At 40.2% G+C, this 23637-nt stretch overlaps 1 protein-coding gene and 1 non-coding gene across 22 annotated transcripts in view; both read right to left on the bottom strand.

Annotated features, from left to right (window-relative positions):
* Positions 1–12768, bottom strand: part of SLMAP (sarcolemma associated protein) — a 149790-nt gene extending 137022 nt beyond the window's left edge. For 19 of the 21 annotated variants that reach the window (XM_029243664.1, XM_029243648.1, XM_029243655.1 and 16 more), the window contains exon 1: positions 12477–12708. In XM_029243664.1, coding sequence (XP_029099497.1) covers positions 12477–12674 — 198 coding nt within the window. In that variant the 5' untranslated portion in view covers positions 12675–12708. Of the gene's footprint in view, positions 1–12476 lie in introns of all 21 variants that reach the window. The other 2 variants (XM_029243651.1, XM_029243666.1) reach the window with 1 other exon arrangement.
* A 5770-nt stretch (positions 12769–18538) lies between these two features.
* LOC114908229 lies at positions 18539–18643 on the bottom strand. Its single transcript, XR_003796919.1, has one exon. It is a non-coding gene; the product is annotated as a U6 spliceosomal RNA (small nuclear RNA).
* Positions 18644–23637: the final 4994 nt, after the last annotated feature.

The following is a 23637-nucleotide window of genomic DNA, read 5'->3' as shown; positions in this document are numbered from 1 at the left end:
CAAAGGGCAAAGTATGAGGAAAAGGGCTAGGAGCTTCCATGTTTTCTCTGGTGAGCCACCCTCCCAGCACCTCGATGTGATCACCAAACCAAAAGCTCCCTGAATCTCACTGTTCAAGAGTTTTTATATAACTCAATCTTCATCCTGCTACCCCTCCTCTTCCCAGAGATTGGTAAGCGGGCCCCAAAGTTCCAACCCTCAATCACTTAGTCCTTCTGGTGACCAGTACCATCCTGAAGCTATCCAGGGGCTCCCAGCCACCAGTCATCTTATTAGCATACAAGAGACACTCTTATCACTCAGGAGATTCCACGAGTTTTAGGAGCTGTGAGCCAGGAACCTGGGACAAAGACCAAATTTTTTTTTTACTGTATCACACTATTTCTTTAACACATTCAAAGAAGTTTCAAGGTATCAAATAACTTAGTTGAGGAGACTCGAAAGGCAGATATTCGAAGAAGAAAACCTTTTTAACAATTAAAAAAAATAAGCATACACGTCTTACCGTGCAAACACACCAACTAAAAATATAAAGAAAAATTAAAATAGCCACAAGCTACTGAACACAGATCTTCCTAGACTTATGATGGTTATGTCCCAATAAACCCATTGTAAGTAAGCTGAAAATGCATTTCATTCACCTAACCTACCGAACATCACAGCTTAGTCTCGCCTACCTTAAACATGCTCAGAACACTTATATTAGCCTACAGTTGGGAAAAACCATCTAACACAAAGCCTATTTTATAATAAAGTGTTGAATATCTCATGTAATTTATTGAGTATTATACTAAAAATGAAAAACAGAATGGTTGTATGGGCACAGATGGTTTTAAGTGTACTGGCTGTTTACCCTTGGGATTGTAGAGCTGACTGGGAGCCGTGGCTTGCTGTCGCTGCCCGGCACCACAAGGGAGTATCATACCACATTTTGCAGGAAAAGATCAAAATCTTAAGTACTGTTTCTACTGAATGTATTATCACTTTCATACCATCATGAAGTCGAAAAATCCTAAATTGAACTACTGTAAATCAGGGACTGTTTGTACTTACTCTGTGCCAAACATTCTGCTAACTGCTTTACAAGAATTCCCATGATCTCTACAACAATCCTATGAGGTGAATCTCACTATTAGCCTCATTTTTAGATGAGGAAAACTGAGGCACAGAGACTCCTCAAGGTCACACACCTGGCAAGCAATGGAGCCAGGATTCCAACTCAGGTAGCCCAACCCTAAAACTTCTACCAGCAGTGTTCAATGACCCCAAAGATTTGATAGCAGCTCTATTTTCCCCTCCTCAATTCTGCTAACTTCTGGGTTTGCATTTCCCAGAATACATCATTCTCTTCAGGCTTTTCTGCCTTAAACACACACTATTCCCTGGGGCTGGAATGCCCTGCTCTATTTTATACAGAGAGTAAACCCTCACTCTTCATACAGTAGCTTAAAAACAACTTTGTCTATGAAGCCCTCTTCATTCCTTCCATATTTGCTGCCCCCAATCCTAGGGAAGGAGTACATCACTCCTTAGCTCCTTGGAAACAATGATTCGTAGATACTTCTATTGTTGGACTTATTTGTAACTATATTTTTCAGTACTATCTGCTAGGCACTACACTGCACACATGAGACACTCAGATACTTGTTAAGGACTAGGAATGGTCCCAGTTTAAGTTCAACTATAATTTAAACGACTACTTCCTTCTAGTCAAGACAACACCATTCATTCTAACAATATTTTACCATGCTCTATAGGCCTGCATATGCAAAAGATGCACTGGTGAGAAAAATTAATATCTTAAGATTCCCACGTTCAAACTGGGACTTATAAATTGCATCTTTCCAACCATTTCTCAACTCCCACATTAAGACTTTGGCACTAGAGCTTCTCAATAATACCAAAATTTTGTCTCTACCTCTTCAGTATTCATATCTTACTCTTGGTTAGACTTTTGTTTCAACAAATGTAGTTAAATTTCGAAACACCATCTATTAAATTCAATAAAAAAAAGTCTAACCAAGAGTAAGGCATTCACACTAAGAAACTAGTGACAGAAATTAAGCCACACAGTACTTCAAAAGCTGCTCTGCTAGACTATCCACACTGAACTCTACATTCTTCCACTTCCTCCACACTAACCTGCTTTCACTAACCTATGACTCCATCTAACAGTCCTCTTTTTTTTTTGCGGTACGCGGGTCTCTCACTGCTGTGGCCTCTCCCGCTGCAGAGCACAGGCTCCGGACGGGCAGGCCCAGCGGCCATGGCTCATGGGCCCAGCCGCTCCGCAGCATGTGGGACCTTCCTGGACCGGGGCACGAACCCATGTCCCCTGCATCAGCAGGCAGACTCTCAACCACTGCGCCACCAGGGAAGCCCAGTCCTCTTTTTTTATAAGAGCATTTTGAGATATAATTCACACACCATACAATTCACCAATCTAAAGTGTACAATTCAGAGCAACCATCACCACGATTTTTAAAAATTTTTTTAAATGCCACAATCATTTTTATAACATTTTGGTCATCCCAAAGAGAAACCTGTACCCATTCAGCAGTCACTCCATGTATTACATTACTCAGAGTTCTCCAGAGAAACAGAGCCAGTAGGATGTATATATATACAGAGAGAGAGATTTATTTTAATTAGCTCACATAACATTCTGGGGGCTGTCAACTGAAATTTGCAGGGCAGGCCAGCCGGCTTGAGAAGGGACGAAATGCTGTTGCAGTCTTGAGTAAGATGGCTCTCTGAAGGCAGAATTCCTTCTTTGGGGGAACCTCAGTCTTTTCTCTTAAGGCCTTCAACTAATTGGATAAGACTCACATTCTGGAGGGTAATCTGCTTTATTCAAAGCCTACTGATTTAAACGTTAATCACATTTTTAAAATACCTTCACAGCAACATCTAGACTGGTATTTAACCAAAAACTGCACACCATGGCCTCACCAAGTTGACATATAAAATTAACCATCACACTCCCTGTTACCTCCTGCTCCTGGAAACCACTAATCTACTTTCTCTCTATGGATCTGCCTATCCTACACATTTCATATAAACAGAATTAAACAATATGTGGCCTTTCACTGAACATAGTGTTTTCAAGGTTCATCCATGTTGTAGTATGTATCAATATTTCATTCCTTTTAATTACCAAATAATATTCCTTTATATAGTATACCACATTTTATTTACCCACTCATCAGTTGAAGGACATTGGGTTGGTTTTTTTCTTTTTTACAATGAACATTTGTACAAGTTTTTGTGTGGACATATGTTTTGATTTCTCTTGGGTATATACAAAGGAGTAGAATTGCTGGCTTATATGATAACTCTGTATCATTCCTTTTTACTATGCAAAATTTTCCAAAAAATTCAGAGCTACAAATTTTGTTTATTCTACAAGCATAACTACCATTGCTATACTAGTAACATACAGCATGATCTTATCTTCTATCCCTGAACTTCTGAAGTGGAAGGAAACATAACTGGCATCTAATAATACAGTTAATATTTCTATATTTAAAGTTAAAAAACCAAATATATTCATTTTTTTCTAAATTAGATTTACTTATAGGGGGAGGTCACATATATAATTTAAAATACAACCTCCAAACATACTATACTTAGAAATTATCCAATGAAGGATGTGGAAAGAAGGGAACTCTTGTACACTGTTGGTGGGACTGTAAATTGGTGTAGTCACTGTGGAAAACAGTATGAAGACTCTTCAAAAAACTGAAAAGAGAACTACCATATGATCCAGCAATTCCACTCCTGGGTGTATAGCCAAAAACAAAAAACCCCAAAAACACTAATTCAAAAAGATACATGCACCCCAATGTTCATAGCAGCATTGTTTACAACAGCCAAGACATGGAAGCAAAATAAGTGTCCATCAACAGATGAATGGATAAAGAAGGTGTGGTATATATGTACAACAGAATACTACTAAGCCATAAAAAAGAATGACATTTTTCCATCTGCAACAACATGAATGGACCTGGAGGGTATTATGCTTAGTGAAATAAGTCAGATAGAGAAAGACAAATACTGTATATTATCACTTATATGTGGAATTTAAAAAATAAACCAATGAATATAACAAACAGAAACAGACTCACAGATATAGAGAAGAAACTAGTGGTTACCAGTGCGGAGAGGGAAAAGATAGGGGTATGGATTAAGAGGTACAAACTACTATGAATAAAATACATAAGCTATAAGGATAAACTGTACAGCACAGGGAATATAGCCAATATTTTATAATAACTTTAAATGGAGTATAATCTTGAAAAATTGTGAACCACTATGTTGTACACCTGAAACTTATATTTTGTATATCAACTATACCTCAATAAAAATAAAGCATACTAAAAAATTATCCAATGAAAGAGTATCTTTTTTAGTATATTATAGTATCTGAACAGTGATACTCTAATATCTTTACATGTAGAAGTTTTTTTTTCAAACTGTAAAATTTTAAGTAATAAATAAATATTGTTTGAGGAACTGATCTTCAATTAAAACTCTACACAGATTTACTACCAAAATATCTATGAGTTAATAGACAATAAGGTTTTTATTTCAATATATTTTTTTCTTTTCATCTATTGCTCACTAACTGGTTGGTGATGAGATTAACAATGACTAACTGTGCGGAGATGCTGAGGTAGCAAGCAACAGAGCGATCAAGAGCATGCATTCTGCAATCAGATGACTGGGGTTCAAATCCTGACTTCACCACTCTCTGTGTTACCCTGAACAAATTCCTTCACCTTCCTGAAGCTCAGCTTTCTCATCCTGAGGATACTACTACTAACAAATTCAAAAGTCTGTTGTGAGGATTAAATGAGATAATGCATATAAAACTCAGTGTACCACCTGGTAAGTGCTCAATAAAATGATATTAATTTTACAGCAGTCTGGATGCTGGTCACAACCTAGAGCATATTAACACATTTCAGATAAGCTGAGCATAATTCACTTGATATCATCAGCTAAAAAGTACATTTAAAATTATGATCCAATTGCTTATGAAAAAAAAGTAACAACAACAAAAAACCTTACTTATCTACATACCCAAGTAGACAAATGCACAGAAAAAGCTCTGAAAATTACATACCAAACTAATAACAAAAGTTACTTCTAGAGGAAGGGAAGAGGATAAGAGGTACCTATGTGAAGAAGGACATATATATACTCCACATACGTCCTTATTGCTTCAATTTTTATGAGAATGTATCCATTATTGTTGTAAGTGAAAAATAAAAAAAGGAAGAATAGCTTGAAGGTCCATATTGGAAATTCATTTCTACTTGACTCAGCTAGAATAAGTCAGTAGTTATAAATGTAGATAAAATCATAAGCCTGAAAGTATTGATAAAACCTTAATGCAAATAAATAAGAAAACAAAGTTTCCTATGTCTTTAAATGAAAATCTAACCCAGATTACATATTTGACAAAGAATACAGCAGAATCACCAAAGCCTTCCATGTTTTCAAGTGCCTATATAAACTTTACTTTTTTTCTTTACACCTGTCAGCTATTCTCTTTAAAGAATTAAAAATTTACACGGCACACAAGTTTTTCCAAGGCTGTTTCATTCATTTGCATAAACACTCAAATCCAAATCAGTTGCATGAATGCAAACTTAAGAAAAAATATATTTATTGCTAGGAGTAGTAGGGGTATGTTTAAAAAATGCTAGCTGACTCAGAGAAATAATTAACTCAGATTCTCTCAGTCTTTGAAAGTCTGTCATATGACAAGCTTTTTAGTTATACTTCCAGAAAATAATAGCTTAGATTACCCCTCAAGAGAGCAAAAGACAGATTTTCATTACAAGAATTGTTCATTCCATAATAAGATAGTTCAGAATAAATGTCTAGCAGTTGGCTTTTATCTGAGAGGGAAACAATCTAGATTCTGGTTCCAACTCTCCACAGTTACTAAGAGATGACCTGGTGCAAATAACCTCTAAACAGCAAACTCTTTTTTCATAAAATGGAGCCAGTCTGCGGTTGCTCTACCTACCTCCTAAGTGTTATACAGATCAAGTGAAATAAAAAAGCATTCTGAATATCATTAAACCCTTAAAAGTATTATTTTGCATGAGAATGGATATATATGTAATGGCTCAAAATTCATAATATCACCAATCACAAGATTATCTAAGATACCAAAACACTCGGCAAAGTGTCTTGCACATTACAAATTCTCAATAAGTAATGATTTATACAAACACCATGTATTGGAAACTGAGTCCATGATCTCAAACTGAGAACTAACTCGAATGACCTTCTGCTCTTTGACCCTCCTCAGGGTCTGCAGAAACAGAAACTGCTCCATTGTTCACATTTCACTCATTCAAGCATTTATGTAGTGCCTATTCCCTTGTTCTCAAGAGCTCACATCTGCCAGAGCAATAGTGCATTTGCGTCATAATTTTTTGTTGTGTCTCATAACGAAATTATATACAAAGTTCTATGGGGGTATAGAGGAAGAAGCAATTAATTCCTCAGTGGGAGTCAGGGAAGGTGTCACATTGGAACTGGGATGAAGGGGAAAAGGCATTCTGGAAGTCAAAACAGCAAAAATGGCACTTTTTCTAGGAACAATGAGCACTGTCACATAGCTACTGCACAGAGTCTGGGGCAAAGGAAAAAAGCAGTAATAGAAAACGAAGCTGGAAAAAAAAAGGAATGAGAGCCGATTTTGAAGGTTTTGTATATCATGTTAAAAATTAATGGGGCAAAAAAAAAATTAAAGGGGCAAACAACCTAGATTTTGAGCAGGCTTATAAACTGCTCATCTACTGGTAGTGGTAGTGAGAGAAGCATGGGCAGGAAAGAGTCCTTAGAACATTTCTGCAGCTAACAAATGCCACCATTTTTCTGGATTCAAGTAACTGATATACATTAAGAACCAATCTCACAATCTTTTCACTTAAAACTCTAAATGACAGACACCCTCCTCCCTATTTATAAAAGAGAATAGATACTAAGCTCTAACATAAATACCAAACAGGAGCCTGAGAAGGTAAAGAATAAATTTAAGCCAAGGAGTAAAGTCAAATAACTAAGTAGAACAAAAATGTTTTAAGTGTATACACCAACCATATTTTTAACAACTTGAAATAATAGACAAAATATTTCATTAACTTTCCACTACTGTTAAAAGTAACATAGAAGGAAATGATGACGTGCTGTGGATACATAACCAGGCCTTCTGAACACGTTTACATTAATGCACATTAAATATAACATGTCAAACACATGTCTTTCTCACAAAAACTAGCTCTTAATGACCTTTGTAACTTCTGTAAAAAACAAACAAACAAACAAACAAAAAAAACAGATATCTGTTGAAACATAATACAAACAAAATCAATGAATGTATGATCTGCCACTCTCCCCAGAAGCTGAGGCCAGGATCTTTGCAGTCATATGGAAGGAAGAAGGAAGAAACAATCCTGGTTGTCAAATTCTGCAGATTTCTCCTTTGCAATGACTTTCTTGCAATGTCCTTGAAATGTGCCACATCATTCCTGCTTCTATGCCTTTACTTGAGCAATTCTTCCCACCCAAAACTCCTTTCTGACTGACTCTATCTACATTCTGCCCTATTCAAAAAGTCCTAAGGTCTAGCTCAAATTGCATCTCGTCCATGAAACCATCTATCCATGAAACCTTTCCTAAAATCTCCAGTCCATACAGACCTTCTCTCTTTGCTGAAGTCCTAACAGACAAGTTAACACATTTGTCTTTTTTCATTTTCTGGCATTTAGTCATTTTCTTTCCTACTATTAACCCGGCCCACGCCCCTACAACATGACATCATATCTAAAATTTTACAAAGCCTTGGAATAGCAAAACGGTTAAGAGCTTGGATTCAAGAGTCAGAAAACCTCAGTTCAAATCCCACCTCTACCATTTATTAGCTATATGAACTTGGGCAAGTTAACCTAATCTAATCACTCTGTGTCTTAATTTCCTCATATGTTAATATGGGAAAAATAAGCACCTATCTTAGATATTTAAGTATTAAATAAGTTAACACGTAAAGCATTTAGAACAGGGCATGGTACAATGTACACAATAAGTTTAGTTAAGCTAACAGTTACCCGTTTTTACTTGCTCCAGGCCTCTCTACACGTGGACGTTTTATCACTCTTAAATAATGGTTTTGGTATGTCAATGCTCGGCATAGAACTCTCCTGGGCCTTCCATAACCCATGGGTCCATGCCCTTAGTTTGGCAACAAAGGCATTCCACAACCTGGCACCAGGGTATCTACTCAGCTTCAGTTACTCAACATCTACTTAACAAGAAATAATAGGAAACACACATAAGGCAGAGACCCTCTCCTCCAAGGTCTGAAAACTAATTCCAAAAACAAGGCAGAAACATGAAAACACCACATACAACGAATGTTCACCCATAGCTACTATCCAAGACCTTCTATCCAACAAAATCAGTTTCCTCAGTGTTTGGAAGATGTCCAAATCATTCAAAATAGCTTGCTTCTGTCTGTTTTATTCCACCCTCATCCCCTCACACACAAACACAACCCATAAAAGCACCCTTTCTTAACCTGTACCTGTCCACTCCTGTTTTGAAGTCTAATTCAAACACCATCACTCTCTTGCCATCTGAACTTATATAACACTGTCTTATCTCAAATCAACTGTTCTCAAGGTGTTCAGTCACCCTCTCTATCCAAATATAAGCCCCTAAAAAGGAGTAACAATTTCTTACCAATTCTCATCATTTTCCCCCCATGCCCCCACCCCACCACTATGCTCTCCACTGAAACAGATGATGATAGAACAGGTGCCCAAAAATATGTGCTGAATTTAAGTAAAAAAGTGAACCTGGAAGTAGACAACTACTACTACTACTTACTACTAGGTAAACTACAGTGAGACTGGAAATAAACTACTGTGTCCACCACTAGACTATCGCTGGTCCACAAAGCCTCAAATCAAATAGGGCCATCCAAATCAGAAGGAGGCAGTCCACTTACTATCTCTTCTATGTAACCACCACATGGGTAGATTTGCTTGTTCAGTGGTACCTTGAGTCAATAGAAGGGTTAATGACCATCCTATAATCTGCCATCTAATTTGAAGAGTCTGACCTCCAAAAAGGAGTGAAGGATGATACACAGGGCCAGAAACCAAGCAGGGCAATATCCAACTGCTACATCCCTGAGTACATGATTTGGGGAAGCTTATTAAATTCCACTCTCTGGCAAACCTGTCACCCTCTAGCATGCAGGTTTTAAGTACCATAACACATTCCATGAACTTAGCATTAAAAAATGTCACATAGATTTCCATCTGCCTACACTCTGCAAGTTTCCTACAATAAACATGTATTACTTGAAAAATCAGAAAGTTTTAAGTGTTTATAATTTCTTCCAGCTTTTAATGGTTCTCCCATAATGATGAATGCAGAATGCAACACTCACAAATTGAAAGTCAACCAAAGGGCATATTACCCCAATTTTCCACTTCCCAGGTAAGGTGCCAATTTGGGGCAAAGTTCTTCACGTGTTTCAATTTAAAAAATTACTTCCACCTATGCCATCACATGAAAGAAAAAAATGTCTCATTACCTTCCTGAGATTCCACAGCACTACAGCAAATTGCAAAGACCTGCCTAGATGGTTCCCTTTCCCCCTGACCCCAAACACCCTCTTCTCTAAGGACTGAGCCCTTATTAAGGGCCAGGAACAGGGTGCTAAGTGATTTACATGATTATCTCAATGCTGGAAACAACAGTAGGTACTATTATTATCCCCAGAAGAGAAAACTGAAGTTTAAAGATGTTTGAGGAAAAAAACAAACAAACAAAAAGAACATGCCTGAGGCAATGCTTAAAGAAGGAGGGGATTCTAGTGTTGTACGAAGAAATTTGCTGGGAAAATATATTAGGCCCTAGGGACTTCTGCTATGATAAAATTGTAACAAATCCTCATACTGGAAATTTATTACAGAGAAAACAATAAATGATATTTGGTCTAATTGTGGGTTTTCTTTGTAACTGTGTACCTCACGCTATCTGGCACAGAACAGATGCTCAATCAAAACCTACTGTCTGGGGCTTCCCTGGTGGCACAGGGTTAGGAATCCGCCTGCCAATGCAGGGGACAAGGGTTCGAGCCCTGGTCCGGGAAGATCCCACATGCCCGGAGCAACTAGGCCCGAATGCCACAACTACTAAGCCTGCACTCTAGAGCCCATGAGTCACAACTACTGAGCCCTCGTGCCACAACTACTGAAGCCTGCGCGCCTGGAGCCCGCACTCCCTAACAGAAGCCACCGCAATGAGAAGCCTGCACACTGCAACGAAAAGTAGCCCCCGCTCACCGCAACTAGAGAAATCCAACGTGCAGCAAGGAAGACCCAACGCAGCCAAAAATAATAGACAGATAGAAAAAAATTTTTTTTAAATAATAGAAGAGGGACTTATGCTTCAGGAAAGGCTGAGTAGGTGTACTTTTCCTTATTTCTCCTGCTGAGAACAAATTAAAAGATTAAAAAAAAAAACAACCTACTGTCTGTTCAAACCTAAACTTTAAATAGTTAATTCTTAAAACAATTTGATCACATGGCAATATCTGACAGGTTGTTTTAAATAGACTAAGTGGTAGGTGGTAAAATAATCAATAGCTATATCTACCCCTAAAGTAAAGGCCTCACATCCTGAGTATGTTTTAGAAAGAAAAAAAAGTTCAAATGGTAGAAATAAGCTGCATATCCTTTAAAGACACGGTTTTCTAATAACAAATTTCATTCAAAATTTCAACATATTTCAATTTATACAATAAACACTCACTATTGATCTATCCTTAGTCATCTCAAAATAAATCAAAGAAGGTACATTTGCAATGTACTTTAAGAAACGTATTACCTGATTAAGTTTCATCTTAACTGTTGCCCAGGGACATAAAAGGACAAAAATGTAAAAGCTGATTAAGGCAACTATCTATGTTTGATTTTGACTGCCGGAAAGATGAGTTCTTTAAATTACTATAGGTAACCTATGAGGTCTTTCAGGCACCCAAACTTTACTTTCCAGGGAGAAAAAAGGATCTGTTCCACAGGTAAATAAATGAGCATCTGGTGTTGTACAGAAAAATTAACATACTTTTTAGTTTTTATCCTACATACAGAGTAGGATATAGATATTACGCAAGCACACAGCACTTGGGCAATCTTTTCCTCCTTTCTTTGAAAAATGATTTATATAATAATTCCTTAATTCAGAAGTAACGCTTTCTCTCTTCCTTTTGAGGCTCAGGTTTCTTTCATTTCAAAACAGTACTCTTCTAAAAGACTTAAATTCTTCTTTTAAAAAAGACTTAATCATTTAACTCAGAAAGAGGGACCAAAAAGTCAGGAGGTGAAACCGGAGATATTCTTATTAGTCTTACATAACTTACTCTAAGTTGGAACTAATTCAGTAGCTTAACTAAAACTTGAGGTTTAAGCACAAACATGAGCTCTTTAGTATATTCTCCTCACACAGAGATAGTTTTAAAAATTGAAAGGGTCTTAATCAATTTTTTTCTTGTATTCTTACAATATAAGCAACCACATGTATAGTTAATTAGGATGCCAACATAAAAATGCTAAAATAGTCACTTATAATGAAGAGCGCTAAATTCAAGCTATCACATCCAGGTAATGCAATAACTGATAGAGCTGGATATAATTTCAGAAAATAAATTAATTTTTAACACTGATTTTTAAATATCACCTCTGTAAGTATGCATTAAGTGTTTTTATTAAGCGCTGAAGAGAACAGCAAAAAGTGATTTTCAAAAGCAATTGGTATACGTTCACCCAACCTGCAAACAAAACTCTGAAATCGTAAAGTTAGTTGTTCATGCTTAATTAAATTGGCTTTGATAATTGCAAATTATCCCTTCCTAGGTAAATATGTATCAAATCTTCCAAAATAAATTTACACAAACACTGTCCTTGCTAGAAAAGCCCTGATCTGAACTCAACTAAAAGCTACTGTGTTAACTATATCTCACCACTAAGTCATTTGAGCCCCAGAGTAATACCGGCCGCAGATTCCCTGCATTGCTTTGGGAACTGCTGCTTGCTTCATCAAGCACTGAACTGCAAATTCACCTTTCTTAAAAGACTGAAAGCAAGAAGCCAAGTTTCGCTATCTAGTTTTCTAAAATGAATTAGGGTTTGGGATTTCACTGGAAATGACCACGTTATCAAGATGCCATCGCCCTCTCGAGGCATTTAATTAACAATACCTTCTCTGTTTTCCATTCAACCACCTCAATCAAATTTCCACTAGAACCAGACACACAAAAAGTTGGTTTCATGGCCTTGCTGAAAGTCTCCTCTGGGTGCAAGCCCTGGGATCCTACATTCATTATGCAGAAGGGGCAAAGGGAAACGAAAAGCAACAATTGTTAGACAACGTAGTGACATTACCTTGCCCGTCTTGTGATCAAACCAGACGAGAGCATGGTTCCTTGACAGCACTTTGCAATCAAAGGTAGCATTATTCTGTGCTGGTCGACAGCGGGCCACCGAGCGGCCGATTTTAATAGGCTCGTCCAGGTAGACATGACGCTCCTGAAACGGGTGTGAGTTCGGGCGACAAGTGAAGATGGCCAAGGCTGACGGCATCGAGGACAGACTTGGGGTGTCTCTCCTACCAGGGACAAAGAGGAGTTCCACCGGATCCGGACTGCCCTTCACAAGCCTATACCCCTATCCCCCCCCCCAAATTTTAAATTAAAGCAAACTGCACATTGTCTAAGCATAACCAGTGAACATCAAAAACTCTTCACTGGGGTGGGAAGACAAGCCAGCGCAAGCCCCATCACCTCCTTTAAAACCCAGCAGGGCCCTGATCACAAAAAGTCCCCAACCGGCAGCTTTCAGTCCATCTTCTTCCCTGGGAAGAAAAGGCTCAAACATTGGACAGCTTCGGCCAAGAAAACTCCTGGAAGACAGTTTGAGGACTGGAGGTATACAACCAGATGAGTCACACACCAATTCTTGTGTTTTGTTTGGGATCGCGGCCGCTTTCCCCCCTCGGTGGCGGAAATGTTGCAGCACTGCAGCATGAAGAAAGGGTCGGTGCGGCCAGAAAGGTCCTTTCGGGCGGAAGAAAGGTGGTGTAGCTGAGCACCTCTGAGCAGCCACCGCCCGTCCTCGAGGGCCTCGGGAGTGGAGGGACGAGAGGCGATGGGGGCGGCTAAGGGGTCTAGACGGCCAGCGGGACAGTCTGCATTGCCCCTGCTGCGCGGAGGCCGGCCGGGAGGTGGCACGGGGTCCCCGGACCGCCGTGGGCCGAGGCGGCGGTGGCTGAGGTCCTTGGCACGAGGAGCGGGGACCGGCGGGGGCGCGGGCAGCGGCCGAGGCGGGACTCCGGGGCACCTGGCGGGCGTCCCCGCGACCAGGGCGGGGATCCGGCTCCGCAGGCGGGTGCGGACCGAGCGAGGCGCGACCCGGGGGAGGCTCCGGGGTCTCGACCCGCAGGAAGTTGGTCCCCGAACACCTGGGCTCCTGGCTGCTGCTCAGCACACCGGCCGCCTCCTTTTAGGGTCGCCCCCGCGAGGGTCGCATCTCAGGGGCGGCAGCCGAAGCTCCGGGCTGACGAGGAGGTGGGGGAGGGAGGCCGGCCCGAAGGTTGGGGGAGAGGCCTGGAGGCCCCGGGCTGGGTCCGCCGCAGCCTCCACCACTCGCGGCCGGTGGGACACCCTCAGGCTGTGCCCGACGAGGCAGAAAACTTTCCGATCTGGTGGGGCAAACATGAAAACAAACGGCCGTCAGCCGCCGGTGCCCGCCCGCCTCAGCCTTCGCCCCTCTCAACCCACCCGAGCCAGCCCCCGCGACTGGCCACGACCTCGGCCGACCTCTCTGCGGACGGGCTGCGGGGACTGGGCGCCCGGACGCCACGACGGGTCCAGCTTCCCTTGCCGCCGCCGCCTCAGCTTACCTTGCCAGCGCCAGCCGCCATAGTGACTCTGACTGAAACCTACCCGGTGCACCGCCACGGGAACGCGCACCCTTCAAGGGCCCTCCTACCCTCTCTCCCGCGCCGTAGTCCGGAAGTCACGTGATCGATGCCTCGGAAGCCATGATGGACAAGGGCAGAAAAAGAGGGCAAGTTAATTTTTAACAAGCCTCCGAACGCCATCTTAGTTAAGGGTTAGACGCTTCAGCACCGTGGGACGACCTGTACCATTTTGGTTAAGGGCAGGAAAAAAATTTGACCTGTTGAAGGTTTTCTAAACCTAACTTGCCAAATTCCTACTTTAGCGTCTTGGTAAAAGGCGCCTACTTTTACTAAATTTTATTCACTATAGTCGTCGTTGAAAATACCACTGAGCAAGGCGAACAACCCCATCCAAAGGAGAGGTTATTAGCATCCATCTTAGCTGTGGGCAGCACAGTCCCCCACAGCCGCCTTAGGTGTGAGCAACTAAATTCCCACAAGCCTTGGGATTTGTGCATCTAAAACAAGGTTTACCCTCCCCTTGCTGAAGTCTTCACTGTGTTATCCTGCCCGGAGGAACACTCTTTCTTAGTCCCTGCATTCCATTTCAAACAACCTTTCTTCTCACTGGGCCTGTCCTGTACCCCAGGGCTCCTAACTCAGATTCAACCCTGGAATGAATGTGACTTCATAAAGTTTAACATCACGTTGCTTCCTGAGAGTGGTCGAACAATTTCTAATATGAAGAAAGGGGGACTGCTTCCACTCAAAACATTAAGGTAGATGAGGAGTCATTAGTCCGAAGAAGGAAAGATTTTGCAAAATCTAAACGAAAATTTCAAGAAAAGACAGTGGGAGTGAGTCTTACTCATTTAGAATCAGTGGTGGCTTCATTCTTCAGTTTCCTTTGACAACAGGCTCCACCACTTTGTGACCTTGGGCACGTTTCTAAACCTCTTCAATCCTCGTTTTGTCATCTATTACACGGAGATAATACTTAACTCACTTCTTGTGAGAATTCAAGGTAGTAATCCATTTGCTCCTAAAAGAGTAACTACTTTGCATTTCAATTCTTATATACAGGGTTTGGGCCCTATCCTAAGCTCTGTGCTGGGCCCTGGGGACACATAGGTGAACAAAACCTCAATCCATGCCCTCTGAGAGTACACCTGAGTATTGTGAGATAGGGATGGGGAGAGGAAGGTGACAAACAGAGATAACTTCACTTTGATGTAATTAAGGCTAAGTTGGAAACAAGCACTGGGTGCTAAAGGGGTCAGAGACGGCCTTCTACAGGAGGTAAATGAACTGAAACAAGGCTGGTAGGAAAACGGCAATGAATATGGTATTTGATGAATGGCTTCAGAAGTTTCCAGGAAGAAGGTTTAGCAAGAAAAAGAATAAGGCTATTTGAAATGGTGGACCAATGTGTCTGGCACATAATAGTAACTCAATAAATATTTGATACGTGATTGAAAATTACATACTGTTACTCATTACAGGATAAAGTAGGAGTGGCACAAAGTGAGTCTGGAGAGAATATGTTAGATTATAAGGACCTTGTGTACTTTTCTAACACTCTTCACTATTTCAGCAGATATGTATTGAATTATTACCATGTTCCAGGTACTTTTTTTTTTCTTTCTTTCCAGGTACTTGATTCTGGAGAAAAATAAGGATATGTTGAAAAGTTTTAATATAAGAGGATGAAAATTTTTCACTTGTGGTAACTTTTAGACTTCTGTGGAGTAAAGTAATATAGAACCCGCCACATCCCCTAATGAGTTCTGTGCATGAACTTATAAGTCATTTATGCATTCTTGTCATTCATTCACTCTATAAATATTTAATTTGAATGTGGGAAACAGCTACTGCGACAGGCTCTGGAAATACAACAATTAAAAAAGAAAGACTCCCTTGAGTTACTTACAATTTAGTTGATGACACAATAAGATTCTTGCTGTAATGAGTTTATCAAGAGGAATGGGAGCATGGAGGAATAGTTTAAACTGAGATGAAAAATGGGTAGGAGTAGGCCAGCTAGTGTGATAGTAATGGGATAATGAAATTTTAGGCCAAGGAAACATTACAGACACCCAGAGACTCGGGAGAAAAGGACTTTAAGGGAATTACAAGTAGGTCTGTATTACTGGAGCATAAGGAGAGGTGGTCAAGAAAGAAGGGCACAGAAAAGTGGTTTCAGTTGCTGAAGGACTTGCAGGCAATGCAGTGGTCTTCGGAGTATTTCCATCTTTCTCCTAGAAGATCAAAGTAGAATAATGAAAATCAAGGTTTCAGAATCACACATTACATCACCATTTAAAAGCACTGTAAATTATAAATTATTAAGCTTCTCTAAGTTTCAATTTCCTCATTTGAAGAAAAGTAGATAGTACCCCCACGGAGTCTTGTTAGGATTAAATAAAATGATGTTAGGATTAAATACGATAATGATGCCTAGAAAATAATAGATGCTCAGAGAATGTTAGTTTCTATTATTATTACTAATATTAAGAATTCTTCCAGGGCTTCCCTGGTGGTGCAGTTGTTAAGAATCCACCTGCCAATGCAGGGGACATGGGTTTGAGCCCTGGTCCAGGAGGATCCCACATGCTGCAGAGCAACTAATCCCATGCGCCACAACTACTGAGCCTGTGAACCACAGCTGCTGAGCCTGAGCCTGTGTGCCACAACTACTGAAGCCCACGTGCCTAGAGCCCGTACTCCGCAACAAGAGGAGGCCCCACTCGCTGCAACTAGAGAAAGCCTGTGTGCAGCAATAAAGACCCAACACAGCCAAAAATAAATAAATTAAAAGAAAAAAAAAAGAATTCTTCCAGCCTTCCACATACAGTAAGGAGCAAGTTGTAATGTCTCTAATTTGTATATGGAGAAACTTGTTCATAAATGTGGAAACAAAAAGTGTCTCTTTATGTTGAGTTCTACTACAATCTCTTAAAATTAACGTTAAATAGAATATGCTTTTTCACACTTTTTTCAAAGAAAAGCTAGGACTGCTATAACCTGGAAGGGTAAAGAATCTCACCAAGCTACACAGGGTGCTGGAAATGCTAAAATGGCAATGAAGGCGTTCCTCACCCACTGGTATTTGGTAGGCACAGAAAAGGCTTAAATTAGACATCTCATACATGAGATATTTTGAATTCTAAGCCATGTGGGTGTTCCTCTCTACGATTCTGTATCCATACAATCTTTTAATTAAATAAAAAGCATGTTATGTTTTGAGAAATTTAGAATGATAGTATTTCCCAATGTGGTAGCTTTCTCTTCCTTTATTGTTTTTACTTTTTTAATAAACTGATCATTATTACCACTGCTATGATCCATGCTACTTTTCAATCTAAGAAAAACAAAGAACGAATTGTAAAATTATTACCCTGGTACCATGAAAGACAGGCAATCATTAGCATTTGAGATGTGTAAGAGACAGCTCAACTTACAGAGTTTACTCTGTAAACTCATTCAGTATGCAACCCTCCCTAAGTGATACTCATCTAATTGGATTTTAACCAATGACATATGATATCATGAATTATGGAACACTTGCATAATTGCTTAAATAGAGTATCTGGTTTGCAAATACGTATAAGTAAACTAACTAAAGAGGAGAACTGGAGTAGTCAAATATTAAAATTGAGAGGATATAATATTTTTAATGGCACACACTAGCTTCTTGAAACTGAAGTTTAATCTTCTTCACAATAAGGAAAGCTCTCCTCATCAGGGAGAGTCTAATAAGTGGAAATACTCTGTAATTTCCCAGGTGCCCAGGGTGGAGTTGCCCAGACATTCCAGAGGTACTGCTCATTGGTTTTTGGCTTCCTGGTTCTTCAGGAAATAAAAGAAGAACAATTACCTGAAGACAAGTAAAGACATTTATTTTTCATTCAGCAGTCTTTTTCTGTGAAAATAAAAAGAGGGAATCAGAAGATTAACTCTCGAAAGGATCATGGACAACTAATCCAGCTCCCTCATTTTGCAGGCAAGGAACCTGAGGCTCAGAGAAGGTACATTTATTGAACGTGTATTTTTTTTAACATCTTTATTGGAGTATAATTGCTTTACAATGGTGTGTTAGTTTCTGCTTTATAACAAAGTGAATCAGCTATACATATACACACATCCCCTTATCTCTTCCCTCTTGCATCTCCCCCCCTCCCATCCTCCCTATCCCACCCCTCTAGGTGGGCACAAATCACCGAACTGATCACCCTGTGCTATGAAGCTGCTTCCCACTAGCTATCGGTTTTACATTTGGTAGTGTGTATATGTACATGCCACTCTCTCACTTTGTCCCAGCTTACCCTTCCCCCTCCCCATGTCCTCAAGTCCATTCTCTAGTAGGTCTGCGTCTTTATTCCCGTCCTGCCCCTAGGTCCTTCATGACCTTTTTTTTTTTTTTTTTCAGATTCCATATATATATGTTAGCATACAGTATTTGTTTTTCGCTTTCTGACTTACTTCACTCTGTATGACAGACTCTAGGTCCATCCACCTCACTACAAATAACTCAATTTCGTTTCTTAAAAGTATAGAACACTTCACGAATTTGCATGTCATCCTTGCGCAGCGGCCATGCTAATCTTCTCTATCGTTCCAATTTTAGTATATGTGCTGCAGAAGCGAGCACTTGAGGGTGTATTTACCACACGTTTTCCTCATGACATCTCTGTGTGGTATTAACCCCATTTTATAGGTAAGGAAACTAAGGCTTAAAGAGATTGAGTGACTGATCCTAAATCACCATGCTAGATCTAAAGTACGTGCTGGGTTGTTTGCGTTTTTTTCTTTTTAAAAATTTTCTTTAGTGTTTTGTTTTGTTTTTTTTTGATTGATAAAGCTAATACATATTCATTGCATATATTCATATAAGCAACAGTAAGGAAAGTAAAAATCCTCTCTATCCTCATCACAAATCCTCAGCCTAGGGCTAGCTACTATTAACAGTTTATTAGCTATATCCTTCCAGATGTTTTTCTAAGCCATATGAGGCATGCCCTTTAAAAAAATACCATATCATTTATCAGAAATGGGAAAATCAACACTAGGAGTCTTATTCCTAAAAGTGATAAATACTTTATATCAATAGCAAAAAGCCTGGACAAGGGGAGAAAGAAGAGGAAGAGAAGAAATTCTATTTATTTTTGTCACTCTTGTGTAAGTCCCTTTTTGATTACTGGAAGCGTTCTCTTGCTTTTTATAATCAATTTAAGAATGTTAGCTGGAATGCAGCAAATGCTTAAGAATAAAAGGGATGGGTCAGAAAGCCACATGAGGCATTTTCTTTCTGAATTTTTATTGGTACATTTGGGTTTGTTTTTAAATAACTTAGTTATCAATTAAAATATCAGAGACTTTCTGTGTGGTGGTTTTGTTCATCTAGTGAGTTTTTGAAAAAATATTTTAAGTATATTCTTTATTCTAGGAAGACTATAACATTTTATTTTATTTTATTTATTTTTGGCCGTGCTAGGTCTTCGTTGCTGTGCGCGGGCTTTCTCTAGTTGCGGCGGGCGGGGGCTACTCTTCATTGCGGTGCACGGGCTTCTCATTGCGGTGGCTTCTCTTGTTGCGGAGCACGGGCTCTAGGTGTGCGGGCTTCAGTAGCTGTGGCACGCGGGCTCAGTAGTTGTGGCTCACGGGCTTCATTGCTCCGTAGCATGTGGGATCTTCCCAGACCAGGGCTCGAACCCATGTCCCCTGCATTGGCAGGCAGATTCTTAACCACTGTGCCACCAGGGAAGTCCCAAGACTATAACATTTTAAATCATCAGGTTTTTTTTGCTTTTGTTTTTGTTTTTCAGTACGCGGGCCTCTCACTGTTGTGGCCTCTCCCATTGCGGAGCACAGGCTCCGGACGCGCAGGCTCAGCGGCCATGGCTCATGGGCCCAGCCGCTCCGCGGCATGTGGGATCTTTCCGGACCTGGGCACAAACCTGTGTCCCCTGCATCAGCAGGCGGACTCCCAACCACTGCGCCACCAGCGAAGCCCAAAATCATCGTTTTTTAATGTAATTATTTGTATTTCCTTTTGATAAGCTCCGTTAGAGCTTTTCTTTCACATAAATGCATTGTTCCTACAACTGTACAACACGGTCATAGATAATGGTCAAAAGCATCTCACTGAATGGTTATAATTTGGAGAATTCATAGATTTCTCAGGAATCTTTGATCTTAAGCATCCCTAAGACGACTGGTTGAAATGGAGTAAACAGACTATGCAGTAAAATGAGTCTATAGTGCCTGCTCTTCCTCCACCCCCATTCCCACCGAGCATGCTCAGCATATGAGGCTTGGTGGGAGAAGACTGTTGCTGGAATCTGCTGGGCTTTCTGTAGGGCTGATTTCATGAATGTGTGACCTTACATGGGGCTTGAGGACTCTGCTGTCTTGAAATTCTTAATACTTTTTTAACGAAAGGTCCCTCAGTTTTACTTTGTACTGGGCCTGTCAAATTATAGAGCTGGTCCCACCTTGGGCATACTGCTTTGAGAACCCAGGCTCCTCTGTACAAGTCCAGCATGTTAACAAGCACAACACATGAAATGCTAGGAGAAATTAGTGGGCTACTGACAGCGAACAAGCATCCCTATAGAAATGAGACCTTTTCAAGTGAAACCAGTCAGGTCCATCTCTCTAGCTCCTGGAATCTAATTATATAATTTGGTATCAGTGGCAAAGATGGTTGCCGAAGAAAACGTGCCTTGATTTTGTGACTTATCTTCTTACTCTTAGACTCTGAAGTTATTCTTGAAAATGATAATTAGAATAATATGAAATCAACACAGAATCTCTGTCCATTAAAGCTTTGCTTTTTATTATAAAACATTTCAAATGTACAGGAAAACTACAATTGCAATGAACGCACATATATACTCCTCTGTGAGTAAAAGTTGTTACCATTTGGCCATATCTATCTATGTATCTGTGTGTTTTCTGAACTTTGCCGCTCCGCGGCATGTGAGATCTTCCCGGGCCGGGGCACGAACCCGTGTCCCCTGCACCGGCAGGCAGACTCTCAACTGCTGCGCCACCGGGGAAGCCCCACGTTTTCTGAACTTTTGACAGTGAGTTGCAGACATCATGACAATACTCTGAAATAGTTCAACATGCCCTTCCTAACAATTCAGACATTCTCCTAAATAACGAAAATATAATGCTTTTTTTTAAAAAATTATTTTATTTGTAATGTAGAAAACTTGGAAAACAGAGATGTATAAAGAAAAATTACCCATAATTCCACTGCCCAGAGATAACCACCATAAGTAGAAAAATGGCATCACGTTGTATCTATTTGTCCACACAGAATGAAGCATCTCTACTTATTTTCACCTTTACCAACATTTTCCATGCCTTCTGTAGTAGGCAGAATAATGGCCCCTCAAAGATGTCCATATTCTAATCCACAGAACCTATGAGTATGTTACGTTACAAGGCAAAGGAGACTTTGCAGGTACAATTAAGGGTACAGAATTTGAGCTGGGGATCTTATATTGGATTATCTGGGTGGATCTGTTTTTAATCACATGAGTCCTTAAAAGTGGAAGAGGGAGGCAGCGAGTACATTAGAGAAATGTGACATGAAGACTCAACCTGTTGCTGACTTCGAAGATAGAGGAAGCCTCCAAGAAATGAAGGAAGCCTCCAGACGATGAAAAAAGGCAAAGAAACTGATACTTTCCTAGAAACTTCAGAAAGGCCAGTGCCTTGATTTTAGCCTAGTGAGACCCAGTTGGACTTCTGACCTATAGAATTTTAAGGTAATAAATTTGCATTGTCACTACATGTGTGGTAATTTATTATAGCAGCAATAGAAAATGAATATATCTCCCCATTTGTATTTGCCTTTGAAATGGAAGTCTTTTATTCTTTAGGACATTTTTTTAAAATTTATTTTTGGCTGCATTGGGTCTTCATTGTTGCACGCAGGCTTTCTCTAGTTGTGGCGAGCAAGGGCTACTCTTCGTTGCGGTGTGCAGGCTTCTCATTGCAGTGGCTTCTGTTGTTGTAGAGCATGGGCTCTAGGTGCGTGGGCTTCAGTAGTTGCAGCACACGGGCTTCAGTAGTTGTGGCTCATGGGCTTCAGTAGTTGTGGCTCACAGGCTCTAGAGCGCAGGCTCAGTAGTTGTGGTGCACGGGCTCAGTTGCTCCATGGCATGTGGGATCTTCCTGGACCAGGGATCGAACCCGTGTCCCCTGCATTGGCAGGCGGACTCTTAACCACTGCACCACCACAATGCCCTCTTTAGGACATTGTGACTGAATTATTTTCTTATTTTCTTCTTCTATTTGGCTTTGAAAACAATAATGACTAACACAATGAGAAAATAAAGGCAGTATCCCTAGGTTTTGCTCTGAAAGGGGGACTAGATCTTCTATGGTTCTTTTGACCAGGGCTGGGCTGATACATTCACAGACTATTTACAGACTCATAGGGCAGGGGGAGGGATTGCTCTCTAGTCTTTTTAAGAAATTCACTTGGAATTATGGAAACTGTTTTGAGGAAAACCATTTATTCTCAATCTCTCACAGATCTTTGTACTTGTCTTTCATAGCACTTATAACACATTGCAGTGGGGTACAAGTATAACATCTTGATTAATGTCTGTTGTCCCTCTGGACTCTAAGCACTGTAAGGGTAAGGACCCTGTTGGTTTGTTTTTGCTATGTGCCTAGCACATAGTTGACCCCAAAATATTTGTTAAATGATTGGATGTTTGGCAATGCAAAAATCTGGTTCTTGAGTGGCTAATGAGAAGCTAAACTGCTCTGTGTAATTATATTAACAATTATAATACTAAACTATATATAAAATTAATTATATGTAATTATATATATTATTTTAAAGAATATTAAAACAACAAAATTTTAAAGGAAGAAAAAGCTGTTTTCAACAAGTGCTTGGGAATCTCTTTGAAGATAATTTTGTTTTCTTGGAGACTTTTTTTTTCCTGGATGCAAATTCAGACTACACTGTCTGAATGTCATTCTGGAGATACCAATGTGTTCCTGCATATGTGTAAGTTCCTTCCAAACATCCTCACAGGAGGTCAGGAACACATTGTCAGGAAAGACAATGAGTAGTGTCTTCACTTCCTACTGGCAGCAAGCCCTAGAATCAATCAAGCAGGGAGTCCACTCTGGGCTATTGTGCTCAAGTCAGATTGCATTTCACCACTCTAACCACCCAGATGGACAGTTTGGGGGCAATGGAGTTAAAATCACCACTGACTAAGCGATGTCCCCTTGCTGGAGACATTTCTAAGAGCTACAAACTAACAAAAAGGTTGCTCTGTGAAGAAACAGTCACTTCAGGGAACGTGAAAGTGGAATGTCATCAGTTAGACTGAACAGCATAGCGATAAGCCTGAAAAGCACTTTCACACTGAGCTTTGAGGGAGGGTGTACCCAGGGCCAACTTTTTCCTATGGAACCTACGTTGCAGTTCTGTTTCGGCAAGTGTTACTGAAAGCAAAATTTTTTTCAAGTCAGCTGTTATTGGTTAGAGTCCTGTGCTTGCAAACAACAGAAACTACCCCTGGCCAACCTAAGCCTACAGAAAGTATTGGAAAGACATGAGGTAGCTCAGAGAATGGAAATAAACACTGAAGAAGCAAGTCTCAG

The sequence above is a fragment of the Monodon monoceros genome, unplaced genomic scaffold, assembly GCF_005190385.1.
Source record: "Monodon monoceros isolate NGI ecotype Baffin Bay Population unplaced genomic scaffold, NGI_Narwhal_1 Super_Scaffold_3, whole genome shotgun sequence".
Taxonomy (NCBI): Eukaryota; Metazoa; Chordata; class Mammalia; order Artiodactyla; family Monodontidae; genus Monodon; species Monodon monoceros.
This window is presented reverse-complemented; position numbering and strand designations above follow the sequence as displayed.